At 31.9% G+C, this 10,673-nt stretch overlaps 1 protein-coding gene across 1 annotated transcript; it reads right to left on the bottom strand.

Annotated features, from left to right (window-relative positions):
- Positions 1 to 357: 357 nt before the first annotated feature.
- On the bottom strand, positions 358 to 7,902 carry LOC113397631 (zinc finger CCCH domain-containing protein 11A-like). The gene is made up of 7 exons (XM_026636047.2): positions 7,724 to 7,902; positions 7,416 to 7,497; positions 7,028 to 7,147; positions 6,767 to 6,904; positions 5,812 to 5,947; positions 5,427 to 5,621; positions 358 to 1,831 (listed from the first exon to the last, which is right to left on the bottom strand). The coding sequence occupies exons 2-7, from the start codon at positions 7,473 to 7,475 to the stop codon at positions 813 to 815; spliced, it is 1,668 nt and encodes a 555-aa protein (XP_026491832.2). The 5' UTR covers positions 7,476 to 7,497; positions 7,724 to 7,902; the 3' UTR covers positions 358 to 812.
- Between the last annotated feature and the right edge of the window lie 2,771 nt (positions 7,903 to 10,673).

Below are 10,673 nucleotides of genomic sequence, written 5' to 3'. Positions count from 1 at the left end.
AGAGTAAGGACCTGACCCGACTTTATGTGCACATTGCACTATCTCCCTATTGTGGCCTAGTTTTTAAATTAGATTCCCGGGTTAAAAGTCAGTCAGAACTTTTATTTTGACCACTACAAAACTCAAGGCTTTGTATTACATGTGGTATTCTGAGATAAAATTAAAGTAACTTTTATCAATTGGCAATATATATTTTCCATTACAGTTGGCAGAACATTATTTTCAGATTACTTATGGCAGATGTGATCTGCCGTATAAAATAAATACTAACATATATAAATAAAATAAATAAATAATATTGATTGATTTCTTAAATATTAAATACGATTTTATATATAGTGTTCTAAAAAAAACAACTTTGGTATCAAAATTAATATAATTAAAGCTTTCAATATTTCACACCGAAGTGATTTGAAAATGTAATATTATCAATAACAAATAGCTTCTATCTAAACAGACATCACAAGATCACACAATAATTAAGTCATATATTAAAATTAATTTAATTCAATCTCTTCTGAAACACAATACAATATTCCTACCTAAAGGTATGGCTACACATTTTGGTCTTACTTAATAATTGAACGAATCACTTATTTTGAGCTTATATAATTGAAAATTTCAATTTAGAAACATTTAAATTAGTTAAAAAATTCCTACATGCAAAAAAACTAAAGGTAAATTTGAATACACTAATATTTTTATTTATTTTGTACTTTGAATACCAACTAGCATTCTAACATTCGATATAATCAATTGGTTCGATTTTATTATCTATATAATTGAATTGACAATCTAAATAACAACTTTGATCATAATTTCTCATTCAAAAAAGCATCTATATCATTGAGCAAATCGTTATCTGTGCTGTCATTTCTCTTTAAATTTTTATGACAGCTCGCTACAACATCTGGCACATTTTTAACTAAATCTAAATCAAGATCTGATACAGTAATTTCATTATCTTCGTTTTCATCACATAAGTCCACAATATCTACGGGTTCGGCTATTCTAGTAGTTTCTACATCTATGACGTCATCATCAGTCATTATTGCCAAATCTGAGTTCCCTACTTCTATACTTATAAATTGTACTTCCGTGTCCGAGTCATTGTTTTTACTAGCGGTATCGTATTCATCGTCTCTACTCTCGCTAAACGATTTAGTCGCGCTCCTATTTCTAACTAACCTAGGTTTTGGTATTTGTTCAGCTATTTTAATCCTCTTAAACTCGTAACAATTATCGACAAGTTCATTTTGTATCTCGTACAAGTCACTGTGTTCCGATAATGTTCGCTTCCTATTGATTTCCTCGCTTCGTTTTGGTCCCGTTTTAGCTTGGCAGGTTTGTGCTGGCGCATTCTTGTCAAGTTTCTTATAAACAATGGAATTACTTCTAACAACTTTGATTATTTTATTTCCAGACGTTGTGATTGTTTCGTGGGTTGACAATTTTCTTTTCCTACTTAAATTAAGAGTTATGGGTGTTTGGTGTATAATTGTTTCTGAAACTTTTTTCCTCGCTCTGATTTCGTCTAACGATAGAACTTTAAAATCTAACGAGTTTCTTCTTTCTGTCGCTTGCTGTTTACCTGAGATCTCGTCGAGAGAAAGCTTGTCGTATTTAGTCGTCAGGTTAGTTCGGACAATTTTCCGCTCTTTCGGTGGCTCGGCTTGAGGGAGGGAATCGTAGCTGTAGAAGGCTGCAGCTTCAGCTTGTATTTTCTCCAAGAGGAGCAGTTCCAAGGACTTCGTGCGCGCAATTTTCTGCGCGTCGTCCGCCGACAGAGTTTTAGTAGGCGTCGAGGATGGGGCGCTTTCGTTATCAGATTCTGCAAGAACACACCAAGTAATCGCTGAGTAAATTGATTTAAACGCGAATGATTTTCGTAATTAATTTTGATACGACCACGATTACTAGCGATGTGTCCTTGTAAGTCTAATCTGAAAGCGTCCCGAGGGTGGGCGGTCAAAAATAATTACAAAAATCATATTATGAAACGAAATTTATTTGCTCGTTGATAAATTAACACAATTTCATTAAAAACAAAGCCAAACTACATTCTTTTCCAATACCGGTTCCTATATCAGATAAAGAGTTTATTAGCTTAAATGAACCGCCTTAAACACACTCAGTTCTACTATTAAACATATCTTGAAATTCTTATACAACCGTAAGTCTAAGATTAACATAACAACAACCCCGTATGCAAACAAGAATCGGTACTAGCACAATCAATTCATTAACAATTCATTTTCTAATGAAAGATCTTTTATATAAAAACAAATCCAACTTTCCGTATAAACGATAAAAGATATCCCATTAAACTACTGTTGTAAACTTCAAGCGCTCGTCCGGCACAGTTCTCCATACAGCTAGGATACGGCACTCTTTACATTTCAATGGATATAAACAAAATAAATATTATATTTATCAAAAGTGCATCTCAAAACTACATTCTACATCAATTCAATGCATGACTCGAGTCCTTTGACTTTATAAACGAATTCCAAGATCTTAATTCTCATCTGCGTTAAATGAATTAAAACATTCAAACACTATACTTTAAAATTATATTAAGTATCAACTAAAATAACACTTGTTAATAAAAAAAATATTATGCGGTAATAAAACTAAATGTTATAATCTATTGATTGAAGAGTGAAATAAAAATTGTATACTTTACGGGGAATTATCAGAATAATCTTTTCATGATGCTCTATATAATTCATTGTCTATACATTTCATTTCCACAGATTATAATCGAAGTTTAATGCCATCGATATTTTTGTTATTTATATATATTTTTTTACTTCACTCTTTAATATAAAATATAACGAAAATAATAATGTTTCTTTAAAACTAAGTGGGATAAATAATTTTTCAATTAATTCAAGAATTAACCTTATATAAAACCTGTAATATACATAAACACTTAAAAGGTACGAGCGAAACCAATAATTAAAAAAAAAAAAATAGTTGCCAATATTTAAAGCAACCATATTTTGTACTAACAATTTTACTGAACGTAATATTTCATATGAGTGAATTTAAAAACTTGTTTCTTTATTATATTTATATAAATTAAGGTAGAAAAAAAATCACGCTTATCTAAATCTATCCCCCACCAGTTTTTTTTTTTTCATTAAATATGGATAAATTCATTCCATACATAAATAATAATGACTAGGCGTACCATGGACCCTAAACAAATACATTTCATCAACCTGTCCCGTCTTATTGCAGTTCTTTAGTATAGGAACTTTGCTATCAGTGCGAAATTATTATAAGAATCATCAGAAGTTAGTCGCCACACATACCAAAGTACTATCATATTGGTAATTGGAAGCATTATCAGATAATTCCATGAACCGCTAAGCTATCAGTTTTTCGATTATTTATTTTATTATATAACTTTCCTAAATTGTTATTACAATCTTAAGCGCGATAATTTTACATAATCGATTATGCAGAAAGGCTCATTGCGGATTCATTTATATCAAACGTCACATTTATTACAATTAGCCGTTCTACATAATCTGTGACACGTCTAAACAATTTTTTTTTTTTAATTTTATCGTAACTATCTATTCACGGTGCGAAATGTAATACGAGGGAGACCCACAGTGTGTATATACTAGAGCCCCTCTAAAAAATCCTATACTAACATACAAACAATTTAAAGGCATAAAGCTTTTTTTTCTTTTTTTTTTTTCTTCACTTACAATAATGAGTTATAGTAATCGTGTATATATATTTTTATTTGTATTTTCACATATTATTTAAACCTATTTATATGTACTTTACTATTAAAGACAAGGATTATATCAACATCTATTAAAAAAGGTTTGGTTTCACATAGACATTCCCGTCCATCAAGACTCGAAAGTCTTGAACACCAAATTGTTATATAATTTTATTAATATCGTAAATCTACAAAACAAAAAAGCCACAGACATCAATGAAGTATAATTAGCTAAGATATGAAAGAGAAGTACACTATAATTTATTGCACATACAAAAATACCGACTTCACATTTCACATTTTGAGTCGGGAGAGAGCTAGAATATATGACTCTACGACTCATGACACAGAAAGTTGTTAACGAATTCAACTTTACCCTTAAAATGTCACTAAGTATAAATGAAACAAAAGGCCGCCTCCTCCGGCAACACAAATATTGCAATAAATATTTTCGATTCAGTCAACACTAGCTAGCTTAAAAACTCCATATAAACCAACTGAATCCTGCACTAGCTCTATAAATACTATTTAATTGACTAACCAATAATATAAGAGAAAATAACTAATTACCTTCAATAATAATAATAATCAGGCTCTTAGTAGCAGACTGGGTAATTCAATAAATCTACATACTCGGAAAGTAAATTCTCATTAAATGTCTAGTATTATTATTCCAGTCTGCATTCAAACGAAAATGATAAATAGTACATTCTTAGTGAGTAAAATAAATAATATTTCTAACACAATGTTCACACTTGTGGTTTTTAAGCGTAAATTGCTTGTGACTGAATTTCCTTCTAACAAAAATATCACAAGTATGAACAGTGCTGAAAATAGCTACTCGTTACAATAGTGTTTCTGTTAATTGCATTGGCACACGCTACTATTACTGAATTCTGTTCATATTTCATGTCATCTTGTCCGCAGATCATTTTAAAGACACATCATGACAGAAACTATATATTAGTGCCAAATTCAGCATTTTCTAAAGCACAGTGTTAGTTTAAAAGTGAGCGTTCATTAATTTAACAATAGTTACATCTTAATACTACATGCGCTCACTGCGGGGTTGGAGTTCTCAAAAAACATTACATAGTTTAATTCCATTAATATGATTAGTGGACATTTTGTCTATACATCACTCCTTCATGTTTTATTGTTTGAATGAAAACTCTAGACCCCACAATTTATGTTCGATCTCAACTTCACTGAATTTTAAATCCATGTGTCACAATAATGTCTGTTAACTCACTTCAATGGTTTTCAATATAGTCCGCAGTGAACAGAGACCATAAGCCCAGTCAGACGACTCGAGAATTAAATATAGACGCTTCTTATTCTTTCACTTTTAATCATACAATTTCCATCCAAAATATAAGTATCTTCATATTTGTATTGAAAATAATATATATCATTTAGCTGTATATTCATATATAATCGTATTTTCGGTTCTCCAACGCCACTGACGTCAATCTTACCCTTCATACATTATTCATTGTATTATGATTAAAATTAACTCACAATAAATTTCACAACATTTTGTATTATAAATTTATCAAACAACCTAAGATGATATAATGCAAGGGGTACATACAAGGTCAGAATCTTCAACGATCGGAGAAGCGTCCCTCGAATCGTCCGCGCGGGGCTTAGTACATGTAGTTTCAGTAGAGTCGCATACCTTCCTCGAAGTTGACGACAAGGGGGTCGACGGGCAGCGGCGCGTATGGACTGGGCTGCGGCTCGTGTGCGTGCGCGTGTGAGTGCGCGTGCGCGTGCGCGTGTGCGTGGGCGTGCGCGTGCGCCGCCACCACGCGGCGCGGCAGCAGATCACTCGTGCCCGGGAGTACACCTAGGATCGCGGAATCCAGCACCACTGCAAAGTTTATACACATGAATGAGCGACAAATCTAGTGTAGTTATACCAGTAATAAATCATTTCACGATATATTAACTTATGAAAAGATACACTTAAAATAATCAGTGAATCATTATATCACATTAGTGAAATTGAGAATGTATATAATGAATGTATATAGTATAAAAACAGTAAAGTTAATAAAAACCTTGTTGTCTCTGCTGTGGCCAAAGTAGGGGCACGGGTGCAGGAGCGGGAGCGGGCACTGCGGCGACAGCGGCTACGCTTGCACTCATAGGTCCACTTTCCACTAAGGAATCTGGCACATTGCTAGTTGCTTGAGCCTGAAATATATTATATAACAATGACATATTACTTGAAATAAACCTTTATAATTTTAATATCTGCTAATGCTACTTAAATAAAAGAAAGAATATATCTAACTACCATTCTGTACCTGTTGCTGTTGAAAACGATATTAACTTTAAGGCATAACATCATCATATGATTTATTGAAATCTTATTATATTACTTCATATGAAATAAAATATTATAAAAAGCTTGAAATTTTCATAAAAAGCTGAAGAATATGCTTGGTTGTACTAATAATAAAATCATAAGCTAATTAGAAAATGTTTTGTACTAAAAAGCCTGTTTATTGAGAAATGTTACTAGCTACATCTAAATTACATTACAACCCTCAAGCATGGAGCAGTAACAATAAGACACACTCAGTTGTTTCCTTTCTATTCTATCTAGATACAGTTATCTTATTAATAAGTTGTATTTTGTTATATATTTTAAGTGTATGAAATGGGTATAAATCATATAAACACTGGTGCAATAATGGGGTCTATATATATTTTTGTATATAACATAAAAACTGAAGTAATATCCTGCAAATGGCCATGTGGAGGGCTAAGGACTTCTCCCCTTTTGAGGAGAATGTTTGCAGCTAATACCACCATGCTGCCCCAATGCAGGTTGGTAGATATACATGTAGCAGAATTGCAGATATATAAAAATGATACTTTGTGATCATATCATATACCAAGTACAACTGTATAACCATTAAACATGGCATTTCCAATGTATAAGCAATTAATAATATATTGTCACTTCACTTTACTTTCCTTATTGTAAGAATAAACGAGTTTACATACATTGATCATAGGTGCTGGTTGGCTTGGTGCTATACCATCAGTACGAGCATCGGGATTCTTATGCATGAAAGGGCAGTGCTTCTTGCGGCAGCCTCCAGGTTGATTTTCCCAGTAACAAGGGATCTGCTTACGATTTTTCTAGAAAAATATAACAACCATAGTAATATTTTAGGTTAGTAAATATGAGAGAATAAATTAATTTTTATTACATTAAATAATATTAAGGGTTGATATACTCAATTATATTTAAAATTTACTTACCCTAAGTTCCATATGGCGTAATTTACAGCCTTTATCGAGACATTTGCCTTGTTGCCAAGCAGTGCACATTGTTTCACAGCCTAGAGCTGACGGCTCATGACGGAATACGCAATTATCCCCCTATAATAAAAACCAAATATATTATTGTATCCTGTACGGGTATAATTTTAAAAGTAAAGTTAAATAATTACAAATTCGAATAATCCTATGAGATGTTTTAAATTGTTTCGGTTTAAGAGCTTAAATTGCACTGTTCGATTGTTACACAATTGAAGAACCTTCGAAACATAAACAAAATAATATACAAATGTTATGTAAAATACAGTTGATCTGATTTTTTATTTATATTGTCAAAATACATACTTAAATTAAACCAAAATGAGGATACCTTAGTGCACGTGGAATAATAATAGAAATAGCAATCGTTAAATTTTCTCGGCGACTCCATCGTTTGATCGGTAACCCGGGTTCTGCAAAAATTTTTTTGTACACTTAGATTTACAATCACAACACTTTTCACTGCGGCTACGAAGTATCAAACAATTGTTCTATATAATCATTCAAGAATAATTGGAATATCAATAGATGTGAGGGACAAAACTAAATTTTCATTTTGACAATACGTGAAGCATGTCGCGGTTATAAATTCTTAATATAATTATGTTAATTCTAATTTTTATGACACTTATTACTCACCGTATAATTGGTAAACAAAAACTAATTAAAACAACACGAAATATCTACACAACACCCCTATCTAACATAAAATAATAAGAATGTCACTATTAGAAAGAAAATGTAGTAGATATGGCGGACATGTGGCGGAAGGCGAACTTTCATTTCATTTCACTCAACTCTCAAGAATCAAGTTGTTAAAACGTTGTCTATAACAAGGTAAACCATAGAGAACTTTATTATGAATACCTTTTCTAATATATTATTATATTCTTATAAAACAAGGAAACATATATTTTTAATATATAAAATATGTATACTCTAATTTTATACATTGATACAAAAAAAATATATTTGGCAAATTATAAATTTTGAACAAACAAAACGCTTATGATCATTTATTTATAGTTGATCATTGATGACAGTTTTACGTTCAAACTACGAAACAAAGTTTTTTATGTTAAACGTCGACGGTCATTTATATTGTTGGATACTTACAAATAACGGTTTTTTTTTTGTTTAAATAACAATCCATAGCCCCATACGTATAATGTATAATTTAAGTAATGGGAACTTACAGTGCAATGCATAGTCATACGCAGTTCTTTCCTTTCGGGTTTTTCGTCTGACTGAGAAGTCAGGATTAAAATACTTTTGTATTTTATATATGTGCCTTATCGTAATTAAAAAACAATTCTAATTTTCTAGCAATACCATAATATAAATGTCAGTCGACAATTTGTCTTTTTAATGCTACTCCTAAATTTAATTAATTTAAAATATTTTCTACGCCGGCGTGTAACTTGGCAAGAGTCATTAAATGCGCAACAGTATTCGATTTTAGATTTCTCTAGAGAATAGAGTCTCTGCTCTCTAGTATGAGACGCAACGCGGGGAACGAGGTAGCATCGTTCCGAGCGCGGGATTGGTTATAGTTGGTCAATGCCACTTAATGCAATTGGTCAGTCATGACTCATAAGTTCTTGTGTCTCGTAATGCGTCTACGTTGGTACTTGATACGTTCCCTTAGCTGCCGAGTTGCGTGACTAAAATTGTACCATTTAATTATGTTATTGCTTGATTAAATCTTTATGCTACAAATAAATACAATTTTACGTCAGGTACAATATTTTGTTTTATTGTTATCGTTTTTATTAAATATATATTGTATTTAATGCTCATAAAATAATTTACGAATTAATCCATTTTTAATTCTAGGCTGACATTTTTTATAATCTTGCAATAACTATCGTGTAATGTATGCACATGCACCTAAAACTCATAAATGTTAAACTGTTTTTGGTGCACTCAATGTACAGTCGAGGTAAGAAAAGGTTCGTCACCTTAAGATCTATTTTCGTGTGCTCAGTATGAGCGATAACCTTCTTTACCGATTGAGTATGACATATTGCGTCGCAATGTCATTATAAGTCGCATCTAGGAAAGAGTATAATAACGTTTAAAAGCTATAATAAGAAGAAGCAGTCAATTGGTAAGACAATTACCAACTTTTCACGAAATCTCATAGTCCTTCGCGAATGCTCGCGTAACATCGGAGATTAGGACATTGTCTTGTCTCTTATAAAAGAAAGTGCATAGTAGTAATCCTACTTCCTACTAATATTATAAACGCGAAATTTTGTGTGTATGTATGTATATGGCTGATTTCTCTGAGATATGGATGGATGTTTGCTACTCTTTCACGTAAAATTTACGGACGGAACGTAGACGGAAGTAGTAAATAAAATAGTAAAAACAAATAGTAATTATGGTAAAATTTATTCATTTAAAGAAATCTTATTTATTTTATTAAAAACGAGTATATCCGCCATTCGTATCAATCACAGCTTGTCGCTGTAGCATTGATCCAACAAGGCGAGAGCATAATATGTTGGTTCCTCTGAAACCCTTCCAGACACTTCGGCAATGTTCTACAACAGCTGCTTTGGTTCTATCGTTATTATTTATCCACCGCTGAACCTTCAAACCCCATAGATTTTTGATAGGGTATATCCGCCGCTTTTGCAGGCCAACGAATCACCACCACTTCCCGGCGCCGATGGAACCACTCATCACACGTCAGTGTCATTACATTAACCGTAACTTAAAATAACGGCCGAATAATATTACAAGCGTTTTTATTCTAAGATTGCAAGATATTGCAAGAAAATATATGACACTGACAGACTTTGACAATTCAGTAGAAGATATCATATCTAGTTTAAAACTTGTAATGACTGATTAGGCTATAAAAAAGTTTTTATGTTGATATGACACTAGACGTAATCCAAAGATGTTACACTATTTTGAACCAAGTTAGCATACTATGTTAGTTTAATTTTATAAGCAGTTGTCTCTTTAGTGCCTTAGATTCAAAAGGTGCTAAGAGTTTGCGATTTGATAAAGGAATTTGAAAACTGGCGAAGGTTTTCTTACTCTGACTGTACATGGGGCGAATTTTCTCCCTCTATGCCAAAACCTTACCAACAGTTTATATGTATTATTATCTATACTTACCAAGTTACGTACTTTACTTTTGAGCTACGGCCTTAGGCTTAAATTTTCATTTAAACGTTTAGCGGGTCTTAGTTCAACTCTTATTTCTCTGTTTCTCTTGTGAATTTCCATGAGTTAACTCAACATAAATTCTCAACCACTCATATCGGCATTGTTAGCTTTACATTATTATGTAGTAGAATTTATTATGACAATTTAATAACGGCACAATTACTTATAGATGACATAGTAAAAATTTGGAATTTTATACTTAAATTCGACTTGAAACGTAAAAGATACTAGCATTGTGCACTTACAAGCTCTTATTTGATTTGATATTATGAATTTAAATTATTGTTCGGTTTTTAGTAGTTATTTTGTTAGTAATGTTAAAATTACATAATTCAATATTCCGTTTTATACTTTTAAATAGTTAGTTTATAAAATATTTATCTATTAATTCAATATTTTGATA

Source organism: Vanessa tameamea, chromosome 22 (assembly GCF_037043105.1).
Source record: "Vanessa tameamea isolate UH-Manoa-2023 chromosome 22, ilVanTame1 primary haplotype, whole genome shotgun sequence".
NCBI lineage: Eukaryota > Metazoa > Arthropoda > Insecta > Lepidoptera > Nymphalidae > Vanessa > Vanessa tameamea.
Note: the sequence above shows the minus strand (reverse complement) of the source record. Positions and strands in the feature narration are given on the sequence as shown.

What these genes read in the sequence shown, in the direction of transcription:
- LOC113397631 (XM_026636047.2), bottom strand. Translation starts at nt 7,475, where the DNA reads ATGGAGTCGCCGAGAAAATTTAACGATTGCTATTTCTATTATTATTCC. An exon ending in ATTATTCCACGTGCACTAAG is followed by an intron (nt 7,148 to 7,415) that starts GTATCCTCATTT and finishes TTTTTATTATAG; the next exon opens with GGGGATAATTGCGTATTCCG. An exon ending in TACGCCATATGGAACTTAGG is followed by an intron (nt 6,905 to 7,027) that starts GTAAGTAAATTT and finishes ATATTTTTCTAG; the next exon opens with AAAAATCGTAAGCAGATCCC.